The sequence below is a fragment of the Canis lupus genome, chromosome 2, assembly GCF_011100685.1.
Source record: "Canis lupus familiaris isolate Mischka breed German Shepherd chromosome 2, alternate assembly UU_Cfam_GSD_1.0, whole genome shotgun sequence".
NCBI classification, from domain to species: domain Eukaryota; kingdom Metazoa; phylum Chordata; class Mammalia; order Carnivora; family Canidae; genus Canis; species Canis lupus.
The window spans coordinates 84,921,405-84,937,373 of record NC_049223.1 but is presented as its reverse complement, the minus strand read 5'-3'; the positions used below and the strand labels follow the sequence as shown (position 1 = coordinate 84,937,373).

Genomic DNA, 15,969 nt, shown 5'->3' with positions numbered 1-15,969 from the left:
TCCCCGTCCCCAGACCCTGACTTGGGCGGAGATCCGGTCAGGCCCTGCGCGCCCAGGGGCTCGGCGGTTCGGCGCCGCCTGCGGCCCAGGGCGTGACCCGGGTCCCGGGATCGAGTCCCGCGTCGGGCTCCCTGCGTGCAGCCTGCTGCTCCATGAATGTTAAATAAATAAGTTCTTTAAAAATAAAAACTAAAAGCCACCTTGGGCGGAACTCCCTCAACATGTCCTTTGAGGTGGGGGCCGCTGCGGTGCGGCTGCGGGGCCGGGCGGCTCGGTAACTCGGCGTCCCCCGGCCTGCGCCGTGACGGAGGCGCCGCCCGCCCCGCCCCGCCCCGCCCCGCCCGGACCGCGAAGGAGCTTCCTAGAGCGGCCGCCAGAGGGCGGGGCGCTTCGCGGTTTGTCCCCTCGCGCGGCCCGTCTCCCGGCGCCGCCGCGGGAAATCCGAGGGGCTCCTCCCGGCCGCCGCCTCCCTCTGCCGTCGCGCGCCGGCCTCGTCGGGCCGCTGTCATGGAGGAAGACGAGGGGACCGAGGAGCAGGAGCGATTCTCCCACCGGCAGGTACAGGAACGCCGGGTCCCGGCCCGGCCGCGCGGGGGGAAGACGGCGTCCAGCTCCCGCGGACGGAGGGGCCCCAGGCCTCGCCCGGGCGCTCCTCGGGGCGCGTCCCCCGGGCCGGAGCGCGCGCTCGACACGCCTGCGCCTGCGCGGCTGCCGCGGGGGGTGCTGGGAGGTGGTCTCCACGGTGATGGGGTCGCCGTCGGGCGGCTGGGGGCGGGCTGCGGGGGGGCGGCCGCGGTCTCCGGGCTCGGACGTGGCTGTGCTGCGCGTGGGGCCTGCGCCTCGGGACACCCTCCAGCCCACGCCTTGGCGCGGGCCCGGCGCGTGGCCGCCGTGACGGGCGGGGCGGCCCCGGAGCGCGCGTGCGCCGCGGGCTCCTCCCGGCGTGGTTCCTGGCCCCGGCTCCGCAGCCCCGCCCCCTCCCCGCAGCCCCGCCCCCTCCCCGCAGCCCGGTCCCCCGCTCCGTAGCCCCGCCCCCGCGCGCCCCGCCCCCTCCCCGCAGCCCCGCCCCCGAACCCCCGACCCCCGCCCCCGCGCACCCCGCCCCCCGCAGGCGGCGTTGGGGGGTGGATGCTGGCCTCCTCCCAGGCGCCGTGACGGTGGCGGGCGGCCCCGGGGAGCACACGGGGCAGAGCCGCGAGAGCGGACCCTGTAACGGGGGGATCCGGGGGCGAGCCCAGGGCACCAGAGTCCTCCCGCCGGTGTTAGGCTTCGGAAGCCCTTCGTTCGCGGCCTCCCGTATTGGGGGAAGCACAGCGCAGTCCACGGCCGCAGCTCCACACCCGGATTCACCAGCTGTTAATCCTTTGCTGTATTTCCTCCTCTGTTCTCTTTCTTCCGAATCATTTCAGATTTAGTTGCAGGTACCTTGACACCTTCCCTTTAGGTTTTACTGCTCTGGTGTGCCTCCCCCGACGACGAGGGGATTCTCCTACACAACCTCAAATAGCACACTCAGGAAGTTTAATGCGGTGAATCCTGGTGTCTAATGATCCGTCCATACGCACACTTCCCCAGTCGTCCCAAAGCGGTTTCTCCTGATCTGTTTTCTTTCCTCCAGGATCCAGGCAGGGGTCATAACTTTCATTTAGCAATCCCGTCCCTTTGATCTGTCCTGGGACAGTTCTCTCTGTCTTTCCCACACTGGTGGTTTTGAAGTGTCCACTGATGGCAAAGGTGTAGTGGGAGAGAAACCCTGAGAGCCGGGCTGTGCTTTTCCTTTTCGTATTCTCAGCCCCCGGTACCTGCTGGCTGAAGAGATGAGTAAGGCTGCAAAGATGGGCTGAGAAATCGGTGAGCTGGTTGAGGATCCCACCACCCATTCAAGCAGCTGTTCTTGGCCCAGAGTAGGGAACACAACTGACAGGGTCCTGCCCCTGGGGAATGTAGGGTCTAGGGAGTTAGCCTTGAAGTGCGGTGTCATCTGTGGCATTGAAGAGGCACTTGGCCCTGCCCAGGAGGCATGCAGGAGGAGGGTCAGAAAACTTCCTGGGAGGCGTTCCTCTAAGGACACTGCTACTCGTACCTAAAAAAGATGATGGTGGCAGGCCATATTCCTCCCAGGGTGATGGTCCTTTTGTCTCCTCCTACCATCGGTCTTTTGGTTTCTGAAACTAAGGAAGGTAATTGCCCTTGCTTATCTGCCTGGCCTCTACCCTGGGGTCCTGGACCTGTGTTTCTGCAGTTCCTCCTCATCCTGTCTCAGCTGTGAACACTTGCTGAGAGACCTTACGCTGTTTGGGGTACAGCTGTCCCCCTGTCCGGTTCAGTTCTGTCTCCAGCACGGAGAAGGAACACAGCCAAGGGTGCAGTAAGTTTGTGGACATGAGATCCTGGCTTGGCTTTGTTTTGCTCCTTTGCTCCTCCTCTGCATGGGAAAGATATGTTCTTCAGTATCTGAAAGGGTTGCTGAGGAGCAGTGAGGGTCCTGGGGAGGTGGGCTAACAAGCCAGCAAGTCCAAGGAGGGTCCGATGTGCCCTCACAGGCCTTTCCCAACATGGCCCTAAGCATTTGTCCTTTGTCACATGCAGGCCTGGGTCTGGCAGAGACTTAGAGCAGAAGGATGGGATCCTTTTGCATTTCACTAGATTCACCTTTGTCTGGTTGTTCATTGTTCCTGAAACACCTAGCATATGCCTTTACTCAGCGGGAATGGGTACATATTTATGGAGTAGCTGAGTAAAGTCGTGCAGATTCTTTCTAAGTGCAAGTCTGACTTTTCTCCCTGCCAACCTGCCGCTGTAATTCCTTATCTTTACTTGACCTAAATCATAACCATTAACTAGGAAGTAATGTTTCTACAAGTCACACTCCAGAGGGCCTCATTAATTTATTAGTACACTTGAAAAGTCACTCAGCCATTAGGAAAGTGCCCAAGGAATTGAGAGCAGACCCTCTCTTTGGTCTTAATTTTCTAAAATGTGAAAACCTCTTCTTTGCAACCTGACCTATGAAGTGTTTCAATTTTTGCTCCAGAGGCTAAAAGCAGCAGTGCACTACACTGTCGGTTGTCTTTGCGAGGATGTCGCATCGGACAAAGAAGTGCAGTTCAGCAAGCAGACCATTGCAGCCATCTCAGAGCTGACCTTCCGCCAGTGTGGTACGAAGCCAGGGCCTTCCTCTGTGTACAGAAATCCCCAGAGTTGCTTTTGCCTGGGAGCAAGGTGTGGGGTGGGCGGGTTAGCATCGGGTGCTGTGCAGGAAACACTTCCTGGCTGTAACATCAGATGTTTTATGGGCAGAACTTTTGTTTTCTCTATTACCCAACACTGGGCATGAAGACCTTTATTTTATTGTGTTTAATTGCCTGGAATGTTACACGTTAAAGTTTTAGATCATTGCTCTCTAACATTTGTATATTGCCAGTGCCAGGGTTTAGTTGACAGCTGAGCCTGTAACATTGGTGTCTGCTTGAAGTTCCAGGAAAGTAACATTTTCTCAAGCCCTAACTTGTAGCAAGATTTAAAGTTAAGGGCCAGTTTCATGGAAGGAGGTGTGGCCACAATGACCACAATTTTGAGGAGGTCGCAATGAATAAAACGGCTGATAGCTCGAAAAACACAAAACCAAGACCGGCTAAAGGCTCCCAGTCTGGGGATGGGGTGGCCCAAAGTGCCTCCACCCACCTTGGAAAGAGTGACGCAAGGATAGCTAAAGCACATCTTTTTCTCTTTCAGAACATTTTGCCAAAGACCTTGAAATGTTTGCAAGGTGAGTAAGGAGCTTGCGTTTTGCTGTGTCTTTGCATCCTATTCATACCCTCTGCCTGGTGGTGTATTTCAGGAGGGCTTTAGTCTTTCTTGTGTGTGCGTTTTGTGGAGGCTCATCTCTAATCATGATTCTGCAAGAATACGAAATCTGCTCTAATCACGTCCATTCAGATTTGATTTGGCTTGTTTGTTTTCGATGCCTTCCGAGTACCTTTTTATCAAAGCCGCAGAGTCGTTCAGTTCCCGGTTAAGAAGGTAGGAAGAACAGCTCCGGGGCTGTGAACGTGTGGGGCGTGTGTGCTTTGAAGAACGTTTCTGCAGGACGGTGCGGGGCACGTGCGCGCTGAATGCCCAGCAGTAATTGCAGGTGGGCCTTGGGGCAGCACCCAGCACCCAGCACCCGCCCGCAGTCAGCCTCGGGTTTGCAGCATCTGTCACCAGAGAGACACACACTCCTTGAAAAGCGGGTGACTTGCTTTCAGTGGGTAAGCTTTGGCTTTTACAGGTGATTTATGCTCATCTCTTCAATTAGTACCTCAGGTAATTGAAAACAATCGCAACGAATTGCTTTTATGAAGCAATTTGAATGACTGAGGCCGGAAAGGGCTAAAGCTTTCCGATTTGCTCACACTTCTGATTTGGTGCCAGTCTCTCCCGCACCCCGAGCTTTTCACCTTGCTTCTGTTAGCTCTTGGTTGCTCGGGTGAGTATTTTGAATGAATTAAAGCAGTAGGTTCTCAGAGGGCAGACTCTAAATCTTTGCTGCCTCTGTGTGTATGAATCCCTAAAAACCGCTTAGCATCTCCAACTTGGCCAAAAAGGGAAAGATAATATGGAATACTAATAGCTCCTGCAGTTTATTCATCGTTAATTTAGGTGGTGGCTCCTTTGCGTGGCGCCCAACCCCACCCCCCAGCTGCTGCATCACCTGTGAAGTACCTTTATCACCTTTCCTTGCCGTTTCTTTCCTTTTTTTGGGGAAAATACAACTTTTTATTACAGAGTGGCACAAAAATATGAATATGTAAGCCAGTGATTATTTGATTTGAGCGTAAAGTTAATCAACACAGCATGGGTTCTCCATCTCAGCATCACTGACATTGGCTAATTCGGGGTTGTGGTGGGGACTGTCCTGTGCCTTGTACGGTGTTCATGGGCTTCTCTGCCCTCTGCCTGGTAGATGCCAGCAGTAAGCCCCCAACTGTGACTTTTCCTGCCATTTCTGGGGTAGCTGTGGGAAAAGACAAGGTTTTTAGATGCTTTTATAAAAACACTAGAAATAACGAATTTGGAAATATTTAGCATTGTAATACCTTGAGCTTTCATGGGCTCTGTGGGTTTTTTTGTTTTTTTGTTTTTTGTTTTTTTATGTTAAGAGGTTGATTTCCTTTGCTGGGTACTTGGCAGGTAGAGGGTGTGGTGTGTGTGTGTTTTACTTGAGCTGTAAGCTCCCCAAGGAAGGCCAGCACCTAAGCCAAGGATCTGCGCAAAGGCTGTCAAACTGCTGTTGTCTAAGAGAGAGGCAAGGCTTGCTGGCTGAGCTGCCTTACCTTTTGCGTGTCCAGGGGTGTCCAATGCTCTTCACACTCTCCCAGCCCCCAAACCCTGAGCCAGCAAAGTGCAAATTTTCTTTGAAGACTGGACCTTTGCCTAATTTCACACTGATCTTCATAGTACTTCAGTTTGCTAGCATATTAAAAAAAAGAATCGTGTTTTAAAATTTCTCACAGGGGTTGCCTGGGTGGCTCAGCTGGTTAAGTGTCTGCCCCCAGCTTGGGTCATGATCCCAGGGTCCTGGGATTGAGCCCTTCATGGGGAGGGGGTGTCTCTGCTGAGCCGGGAGTCTGCTCTCCATCTCGCTCTGCCTCTCTTCCCCGCTCTTGCTCTCTCTCTCTCAAATAAATAAAATCTTCAAAAAAAATAAAGTTTGTCATGGAATGACATTGATATTCCCAGGTCAGCTTTGTTTATCGTGTGGCTTTGTTTTGTCCCTGCGGCCACTGTCTTCTAGAACTGTGAGTCCTGCAAGGAGTCTGAAGGACTGTTTTCAGGCCCACTGTGTATTAAAGGGTCTTTGTAGGCTGGCTGGGAACCCAGCCAGTATTTTAACATTGTTTCTATGGAAAATGCATTTAAATTTAAATAGTTCTCCTGTAAACTTTGGAAAATCATCTCCCGATTTAAGTTGTGAATTTCCCTTAAATTTAGCTTTGAAATCTCTAGTCATCTAATATCATTAATATGTTCAAGATGTAACATTTTGAAGAAGATAGATATTAGACAGTAAATAAATTCTAGGAATATTTTGGGAATAGTCTTTAAAACCTGTGTTGCTGAAAGTATTACATGAAAAACTGCTTTATAATTTTCCCTTGGGTGACTTCCTGGAGTCAGAGGTTTGATTTAGGAGAGTCTCTGAGGTGTGGCGGCGGCGCAGGCTGTACCTGCCCTTCCGTTTAGGGCAGTGTTAGCCTTAGATAGGCGGGTGGTGGAGGGGGTTGGCTTTGCCGCTTCCTAAATGCTTCCTTGTGAACAGACTAAACTTACCCTGTAGACAGTTCAGTAGGCTGCTTCCTTTCATCTGTTCCTTTTGTGGACTTGGCGAAGGGCGTGAACACGGGCAGAGCGGCCGGACGGTGGGCCTGAGGGCCCCGCTGCACCCGGCACCTAACCGCCTCCACCTGCTGTGGCCCCTTGGGCCTCTCCCCTCCTCTCCTGGTCCCTTGCACATGGCTAATTAGGAGCTGTCTCCTGGAACGGTCCAGTCAGCGCAGGCGGGGTTGTCAGTCATGAGGAGGGACACATGGTATCTGCGCATTTAGCAGGATGTGAAGGTTTAATTTGGCCAAATTATAGAGTGTGATTCTGTGTGATTTTACCGTTAACAGGTATTCGGTGAGGACTTTATGTATGTTGGCCACTTAACTGGTTATTAAGGGTACAGAGATGCCTACTTACTCCCGTGTGCAAAGTCTCTACTTATTTTTGGAGCAAATTGGAAATGGCAAGGAATGGTGTATTTAGAGCAATAAATTACTAACTAGAGCTTATTATCTGAAATTACCTCTTTTTTTTAAACAATTTTATTTATTTATTTGAGACAGAGTAAGCACACAAGCGATGAGAAGGGTCAGAGGGAGAGGGAGAAGCTCCCTTCCTCAGTGGGGAGCCCCACGCGGGACCCAGGACCTGAGATCATGACCTGAGCTGAAGGCAGATGCTCAACCGACTAAGCCACCCAGGCACCCCTGAAATTACCTTTTAAAGCAAAGATAAGAGAACTGGAATGAGAATTTGAGTCCCAAGTTGTGAGCAAGACACAGACCCCAGTTCCAAGGATGTTCTTTGTTCTGGCTTGGCTGTCGACGAGGAAGCATGTTAGCTCCTTGTTGGGAAGTGGGGTGTTAGGGGACACCTGCCCGAGCCTCTTCCTGTAATTTAGCCCTTGGAGAAGAGCTTCAGGATCTTGGTATCTTTGTTCTTGTCTTTAACGTCTGTGTAAGCACAGGCGACCTATGTGTTGGGAGATACCGTGTTGTGTCATTTTCTCTCTTCACTAGAGGCATGCCCAGACACTACTTGCCACGACCCCAGCGTGTGCTGTGAGCGCCGTGCCCATGCAGGTCTCCGCTCGGGCACCCGTGGCCTCGGCTGGAGGTGGACAGATGGGCTTCTGCCTTCCATGGTCTTTTTATTTAATTAGTATCTTGGCTAAGTCACTTCACTCATCTTTATGTCACTGTTGGTTAATGAATTTAATCTAAAAAGATGGGCTACTTAGAGATCCTTGCTAGTTTGGAGTCTGACCATGAACTTTTGGGTTTCATCAAAACTTGAAATGATACTAAACATTTTGGTGAATTGTTCCTGCCCTTTCTACAGACATGCGAAAAGAAGCACAATTAACACTGAAGATGTGAAGCTCTTAGCCAGGAGGAGTAATTCACTGGTGAGAGATGAATTTCTTTCCTCACTCCCCTTTCCCATCAGAATACATTATTCCCAATTAATCACTTGCAGCCATGAAGCGATTCCCTAGGGCACCTTGCATTAAAAACGAGAGACGGTTGAACCATTCAGACCTGCCCGCAATTTATAGTCTCTCTTTCATCATGATGGATCTTGCTAAGCCAATTTGAAATTTTCTAATCAGCACTCTCTGGATTTCATAATTTGCCTTTTTTGTAACATCTCAAAACTTTGGCCCTGTATTTCATTTACAGCATGATGTCAGAGACAGGCCATGGGTTAGAGCATGTGGGGATAGTTGTGTTACGGTGACCACAGCTCTGATGGGCCAGCTGTGGAAGGAGTGTGTGTACGGCTGGGACGGGCAGAAAACCGCACACATTTTCTCTCTTTCCAGAGAAATCTAGACATCGTCTTGACCGTGCCCTCATTTTACAGGTGATGCTGTGATCATCCCGGGCTAGTGGCTGTGGCCTGGGGCCCACCCAGGGCACCTGTGAGGTTCTCTGACCTTGTCTAATCCTTGCAGTAAAAATACTTTACGTTCCCTGTCATGTGAGCTCCACCAGGGCGGGGATCTTTGTGTCTTCTCTGCTGCATCTGCTGTGCCTAGAATAGGGCCTGGCACACAGCAGGTGCTCAATAAGTAGTTGTTGAATGAGTCTGTATAGCAGTTGACAGTTGACAGGGGTCTTTTGTCGTTATTATTTTACATACATTATTTAAAACCTCACAACCACCCTCTGAGGTTTTTAGTAATGATCGATTGGCCCAATTTTACAGGGGAGGCAGCTGGAGTTCAGTAACTTCCCGGAGCTGAGCTCGATTCTCCCTGGTGGAGAGGCGCAGTAGCCAGCACCACTTCCCCTGGGCTCTCTTTCCCCCTCTGCTCTTCTACCGTCCTCTCTCCAAAGTCTAAGTCAAGGTGAAAGACACTGTGATTCCTCGGGAAAACAGCTAAGGTGGCAGGAGGGGCTGCGTATCCGTGAGGAGGACCCTTCTCTCTCTCCATACGTTCTGTGCGGGTCATACTGGTAGGTGGTTGGTCTCAGGGAGCAGTTTCTTCTTTTTGCAAAGGAATGGTCAGTGCAAGTCATCTTAGAATATTAATTGGGAAGTTACCTGTTTATTGCACATTTGTTTACTTCCAAATACTGTTTTTATTTTGGGCTCTTAATTTTTTTTTTCATGACAGAGGTGCAGTTAAATTTACCCATTTGAGAAAATCCTCCCGGAGGGCAGGGACTTTGTGTTACTTACCTAGTATCCCTAGTACCTGGTGCATAGCAGTTGCTCAGTGACGTTCGTCGGGTACACTTAGAGGCGGGTGTTGATTGTACTGGTGCTTGGTAGAGTATACGTAGGCCTGGCGTGCTCCTGCACACTCCACATTTTAACTCTTGATTCCCTGGGGAGCTCCTACCTGTTTGGTAGGAGTGTGGGCAGCAGTTGGTTGATTTTTGTAGTTGATGACCTCTTCCAGGAAAAACTGGAAGTTCTATTTTACTCTAAGGAACATAACCCAAGCTTTTCCACCCAAACTCTTAGGGCAGGAGTGGTTAGGAGGGGTATAGATTCCCACCCTCCCGCCCCCCACTTTAGAGGGGCTTCACAACCAGATCAAAATGGAATTCTTTACTTTTTTTTTTTTTGTAGCTAAAATATATCACAGAGAAAAATGAAGAGCTCACTCAGTTTAACATAGAGCAAAGAGCGAAGAAGAAGAAGAAGTTAGAGGATGACAAGACAAAGTCATTGGCACCGGCAGAGGCTGCAGCCTCAGGAAGGGACAGTTTGGCTCTGTCGCCAGGGGCAGAAGCAGCCTTCGGGGAGGGCCGCCAGGAGCAGGTGAGGCCCTGAGGGATTTTCGAAGGGATCAGTAGAGATTAAAGGAAAAAGGCGAGGCGGCTTGCTGGGCTGCGCGCTCCTCCGGCTGTGGCTGCAGAACTAGTGTCAGAGCCGGAGAGTCTCCAGGAAAATGCTCCCCATCTCCCCCGCTCTGACACACGACTCCGAGGGGCAGAGGTCGGAAATCGTATCCGTCACCATTAATAAAATGATGTCAGCAATGAAATGTGGTCGGCTTCTTCAAGCAAACATCTTAGTTATTTCTTTATTCTTCTACATAATTCTTCAGGCTGACAGCCCCGAAAGACGAATGAAGCTCTCTGCATTTATATTGTCCTTTTGATCACCAGTGTAGCTTTGAAGCCTGTGCCACGTGTGGCCACGAAGCCAATGTGATGCTCACATGTGGATGTTTGGAAAGTGTCCGTTCTACTTTTTAAAGGTGATTTTCCCCAAAAACATAGTTTATGCAGTTTTTCTCTGGCTCTTTTGTAATTTTACCACCGGGCAGGAGTTTGCTTGAGAGGAAGACCTGCTGCACTCCCAAGTGCTACCACATGTTGTGCTGGTTCAGTCAGCGAGGGCCGGAGCTTCCAGTCCTGCTGCCTTCTCTGCGGGCGTCTGGGGGCCCAGGGCGCACCGCTCCTCCCACAGGCCGGAGGGACAGGGAGCAGGACTGCGTCTGGGGGCCGTCCTGTGCGCCAGGCTGCCCCAGGGCCCCGCGTGGAACCCCAGCGCGTCCTCAGCCTGACGGGGTGCATCTGATTGTCCCCGGGTCTTCCTGATGCGCAGGCTGAGGCTCAGAGGCGAGCTTGCTGCCCGATCTGCTGGGCCGTAGAGAAGCGTTCACCCTGACGGTGCTGCCTCAGGAGGACACCCGTTCTGGATAGAACCACCCATGCCCGGCATGATCCGTAGAAGACACCCCCCCCCGCCCCCGTTTGGCTCTTGAAGGGACATGGTAAGCGGTGCCCCCAGGAAAACACTCAAGCCAAGCTTCCTGGCCTCATGTTCTGCAAATGGTGTTATCTTTCCACCTCAGAAAATGAGTGTGACATCCGTGTGTCACATCAGTGAAAAGAAAAGGAACCCTAAAGCTTCTGTCCTTCCGATCATACTCCGTGTGTGTGAGCAGCTTCCTTTTTGGGTCAAGGCTCTGCGACATGGCATCAGGAGAGGTTAGAGCCGGACACTGTGACCTTGCAGAGGTCCGCACTCCGGTGGCTTCCTGGTTTTGCGACTCGTGGCCGTGTCTCTAGCTTTGTGTCCTCATCAGCGCAGGAGAGTCCACGGTACTTGGCAGTGGCCTGTGTGTGACAGAGGAGGTGCGTAGGACTGTTATGACGGGTCTTGGCTTTTGTTTTTTAAAGGTTTTCTTTGAGAGAGACTGAGACGGCACAGAGAGAAGTCACGGGGAGGAGAGGGACAAGCAGGCCCGCGGCTGAGCGGCGAGCGCGGGGCTCCATCAGGACCCCGCATCCTGACCTGAGCCGAGGTTAGGTGCTCAGTCGCTGAGCCACCCAGATGCCTGAGCATCTCAATTTTTAATACCATTTGTGGGAACTTTTTTTTTTTAATTTTTTTATTTTTTGTGGGAACTTTCTTAAGCAAAAGAATCCGTCTAGAAAGAAAGGGCGAAGCACATGCAGTAAGGAGCTGCGGCTCCTTGGGCCACCCCTTTAGCCTGGAATCTTCACAAGCCTCCGACCAAAAGGAGTTTAAGATGGAGATTTCCCTTGTGGGGGCGGGGAGCCCGGACCTTGGTAAAGTGAAAACGTCAGCGTTCGCTTCTGGAGAGAGTGGCTGGTTCGGTGGCTTCGCTCCCACCTGGAACGCTGCCTGGTGGCCACGTGTAGCAGGCTTGGGGCGGTGCCTCAGTTTACCCGCTGTCTCCGCTGGGTGCCGAGGGTCTGCCGTGTCCTTGTGGGATTCTGAACCGGATCGGGGAGGGCAAGGCCGGGGGCAGCCCGAGGAGGGCCCCACGCTCCGGCCTTCCCAGGAGAGTGCAAGTGCCGGCCGTTGAGTGACCCCGCGCCACCCGTCTCTGCTCCTCCACCTGACGCGCTGGGGTTTCTGTTTCGTTGGCGACGAAGTGCGAGTTTCTGGTCGTGAGTGGGGGCTCCAGCAGCGTGGGGCCCGGCGCCTCCCCGGGTGCTGGGCGGGATGGCGGGCCTCGCTGCTCCCTGGCCCGCGGGCAGTGCCCGCCTCTGCCCTCCGGTCTGGGTGTCGGGTGCAGGCGCGAGCCGAGGCCGGGGCGGGTTGGGGGCGCCGGTGCCGAGGCCTCCCCGCCGGGTCCCGCCGCGCTCACCGCGTGTTGCTCACGTGGCTCCCGCGGCCGCGGCGCGCGTCCGGCAAGTGCGCAGCCCGCTCTGTGGGCGCCTGTGGGGAGCCGGTCGGCCCCGCTGGCGGCTGAGGCGGGCGCCCGAGGGACGGGGCCGCGGGCCCTCCCGCCGGCTGAAGGAGCGCGCCGCCCGCTGGGCTGAGGGGCCTGCAGCTCCGCCCCGCGGCCCCGGCCCCGCTGTCCCCCGGCTCCTCCGCCCCGGCAGGCCCCTCGCCCGGCGACTCCCTGGCGCCTGCAGCCCGCGGGTCCCCGGCACCGGCAGGGCCGCCCCTCGCCGCCCCTCCGCGCCCGCCCGCGCCGCCGAGCTCGGCCCACAGGAGCCCCCGGCCCGCACCTGCCCGAGGGCGGGGCCCCCACAGCCTCCGCCGGACGCTGCCCGCTGGCTCCGAGCCCTTGACGTCATCACGCTCTCCGCCGTGAGGGCTCCCGACTTCGTGAGGTGATTTACTTTTCTCGCTTTTCCATTTTGAAAAAGTTCCAGGAAAGTACATAAAGTTGGCCATTAAAAATGGATTTTCCTCTAAAATTACCAGCCGAGTTTCAGGCGCGTCGTTTATCACCCGCTACCCCCGGAAGCTCCAGACGGACTCCGGGAGCCGAGATGAGCCCCGACCTGATCGCTCTCGAGTGATTTGTGGGCGCCCGGGAGGCCGGCCCGCCGGGGATGATGGATGGCCCGGCCTCCTCTCACCGAGGGCCTCAGCCAACGTGATGGGCCAAACCAGCCGGTTTTTCGTTGACTGAAAATTCTTGACTTTTCCTTCTCTGACTAGAGCGATTTCCTTAAGGTCTTTGCTTAGCCTTCTCATCCTTCATTTTTAACTTTCTCATCCTTTTTTTTTTTTCTCAAGGATTTTATATATTTATACCTGAGAAACAGAGAGACAGAGAGAGAGAGAGGCAGAGACCCAGGCAGAGGGAGACGCAGGCGCCATGCAGGGAGTGGGATGGGGGACTCGATCCTGAGACCCGGGGTCAAGCCCTGGGCCCTCCGGGCATCCCTTTCTCATCCTTTTATTTTGTTTTTGTTTTTGTTTTTGTTTTTTTTTCTCATCCTTTTAATGGAAATACGATTTATTCTTCTGAAGCATCTCTTTTTGTTTTTTTTTGAGGAAGGAGTTATGGATCTTTTAATGCTGGCCAATCCAGATGGTTATTATCCTTTCCTTTGTCCTCTGCTTCTTTTCAAAAGCATCTGCAGGAAGGAGGTGATAGAATTGAAGAAAAGCCTCATGACTTTCCTGGCTGGGTGGTCCCAGTGGATTCCCCCAGGCAGGTGCAGCGCCCTTCTCAGGAGAGGCAGCAGGGGAGGCACCCGAGTGGCAGCAGGTCCCCCCACTCAGAGGTCCCTACAGGAGAAGGCACCCTGCAAGGTTTTCTGGAAAACCTCCTCCCGAAAAGAAAACTCCACCCCTGATTACCCATATAAAGAATTGTAACGATGGATTGGAATAAAATGTATAAACAGCCGCGATCTTTCTTCTTTACACACTTGTCTTCTCCTTCCCGTGTAACTTGAAAAGTTTTATTTATACTTTAAAATATTTTATTTTTAGTAATCTCTATACCCAACATAGGCTCGAGCTCACGACCCTGAGATGAAAAGTCTTGTGCTCCACCAACTGAGCCAGCCAGGCGCACCCCAAAGTCATCATTTTTGTTGTGGTGGTCGTTTTTTAAAGATTTTTTAAAAATTTATTTATTCATGGGAGATAGAGAGAGGCAGAGACACAAGCAGAGGGAGAAGCAGGCTTCCTGCAGGGAGCCCGACGCGGGATTTGATCCCAGGTGTCCAGGATCATGCCCTGGACTGAAGGTGGCGCTAAACCGCAGAGCCCCCAGGCTGCCCAGGGTGAAGGTTTTTAGATGCTAAACTTTGAAGTTCAGAGATTCATACCTAGAGTTACAGGAAGTTTCTGAGGGTCAGGCCTAACAGGAGGAAAATCGGCAAAGGCCAGCTGGAGGAGCGCTGTAATCTTTCTCTCTTCTCTGGACACCAGGGGAGCAGACGTGGAGTATGACTGCTGACCATTCCGTTCTGTTTTCTGCAGAGCTGAGCTCATATTCATAATTACTAGCTGAGTAAAGTATAATGTGATGGAGGAGCCTTAATAGCATCCATATTTCCAAACACAGCAGCTTTAGACCAGTAATTGGGTCAGTGCACTGGTGGAAGATGCCAGCCTGAAAGGCCAGCCAACCATCAGAACTTTGTCTTTTAACATTTTTCTAGAAGAAAAACATACTGATTGTTTTTCAGTTTCAATTGGGGTCATACATACACAGTCCTTAGGACGAGGGACCTAAAACTTTGAACTAAGTTATAGCTGAAGGATAATGAGGCCCTACTAATGAGACTGGCAGGAAATCCATCAAGTAACTCTAAGCTTACCTTAGTCAAGGGGACTTAAAAAAATGTTAACTGGCTTTGACTGCATGTTAGATTAGATTAATATGCTCATGATGAATACATTAGGGTAAAAAGGGTATATTAGGGTCATTTTCTATCATCAGGTTTTGGGTAGACTGTTCTCAACGTATACCTTTCTGTAGTTCAGTATAGACAAGTGTGTGGATGTGGGCCTCAGCACCTGGACAACTTATAATTCATTTTCGTGCATTTTTTTAAAGATTTATTTATTTTAGAGAGCGAGATTGAGAGAGTGAGTAGGAGGGGCAGAGGGAGAGGGAGAGAATCTCAAGCAGATTCCCCGCAGAGTGTGGAGTCGGACGCAGGGCTCTATCCCACGACCCTGTGATCACAATCTGAGCCGAAATGGAGTCAGACATTCAACCAATTGAGCCACCCAGGCGCCCCGCTTGCTTAGTTCTAATATTTGGCACCAGAATGGATCCTTAACTGCTGAGGAAGAATTGAGTGTGACATAAACCTTTGATGGAAATCCTTCATAGTATTCATGTTTCAGGGCTGACGGCCAACTGTTCTAGGCTTTAGGAAACTCAGACCAATACACTTCAAGAATTTAACAGCAGCTGCTCAAGGCACCACCCACATCTTAATAGCAGCTTCTCCAGTAGAGATATGGATTCTATTTTTTTAAGTTTATTTAAATAATTTTTACAACCAATGTGGGGTTCAAACTTATGATCCAACATCAAGAGTCACACACTCTTCCAGGATCCCTGGGTGGCGCAGCGGTTTGGTGCCTGCCTTTGGCCCAGGGCGCGATCCTGGAGACCCGGGACCGAATCCCACGTCGGGCTCCCGGTGCATGGAGCCTGCTTCTCCCTCTGCCTATGTCTCTGCCTCTCTGTCTCTCTGTGACTATCATAAATAAATAATAAAAAAAGGATAGCTAAAATCCATTTAAAAAAAAAAAGAGTCACACACTCTTCCAATTGAGCCACCTAGGGAGCCCCCGAGTTCCATTTTCAAGAAATCAGAAGAGGAAAAGTCAGGTAGGTATTAAAAAGAAGGAAAATTTCAGTTTCTAGACAAGAAAGGAAGAGGCAAAGGGCACCTGGGTTACCCACTATTTCTAGCTTGTCATAACCCTAATAAAAGTAATGCTAATTTATCTGTTCCACTTATAATTAAATGATCAAAAATACATGCACTTTTAAAAAGATTTTATTTATTTATTCATGATAGACATGGGGGGGGGGCAGAGACACAGGCAGAGGGAGAAGCAGGCTTCATGTTGGGAGCCCGACGTGGGACTCGATCTCGGGACTCTAGGATCACGCCCTGGGCCAAAGGCAGGTGCTAAACCGCTGAGCCACCCAGGGATCCCCCACTTGTCTTCTTAAAATAATTACAAACTGTCAGAGAAGCTAGATTTTTGGCAATAGTTCTTGGAAATATTGAGGAAAATCCAGTATTTATGCATGAAGCAGTTGGTTCACTTCCTTGTGACTGCAAAGTGTGTTCTTTTATTTTTTATTATTATTTTAAAATATTTTACTTATTTATGAGAGACACATGGATAGAGAGGCAGAGACACAGGCAGAGGGAGAAGCAGGCTCCCTGCAGGGAGAGCGACATGGACTTGATCCCAGGACACCGGGGTCACGCCCTGGGC

At 51.8% G+C, this 15,969-nt stretch overlaps 1 protein-coding gene and 1 long non-coding RNA gene across 2 annotated transcripts; one reads left to right on the top strand and one right to left on the bottom strand.

The window, feature by feature from the left end:
- Positions 1-507: 507 nt before the first annotated feature.
- Positions 508-9,597, top strand: CENPS (centromere protein S). The gene is made up of 5 exons (NM_001204929.1): positions 508-558; positions 3,035-3,158; positions 3,736-3,769; positions 7,651-7,717; positions 9,394-9,597. Exons 1-5 carry the CDS (start codon positions 508-510, stop codon positions 9,595-9,597), a joined length of 480 nt encoding a protein of 159 aa, NP_001191858.1.
- On the bottom strand, positions 9,358-11,810 carry LOC119870516. The gene is made up of 2 exons (XR_005356205.1): positions 11,345-11,810; positions 9,358-10,892 (listed from the first exon to the last, which is right to left on the bottom strand). It is a non-coding gene; the product is annotated as an uncharacterized LOC119870516 (long non-coding RNA).
- Positions 11,811-15,969: the final 4,159 nt, after the last annotated feature.

What these genes read in the sequence shown, in the direction of transcription:
- CENPS (NM_001204929.1), top strand. Translation starts at nt 508, where the DNA reads ATGGAGGAAGACGAGGGGACCGAGGAGCAGGAGCGATTCTCCCACCGG. An exon ending in GCTGACCTTCCGCCAGTGTG is followed by an intron (nt 3,159 to 3,735) that starts GTACGAAGCCAG and finishes TTTCTCTTTCAG; the next exon opens with AACATTTTGCCAAAGACCTT. An exon ending in GACCTTGAAATGTTTGCAAG is followed by an intron (nt 3,770 to 7,650) that starts GTGAGTAAGGAG and finishes CCCTTTCTACAG; the next exon opens with ACATGCGAAAAGAAGCACAA.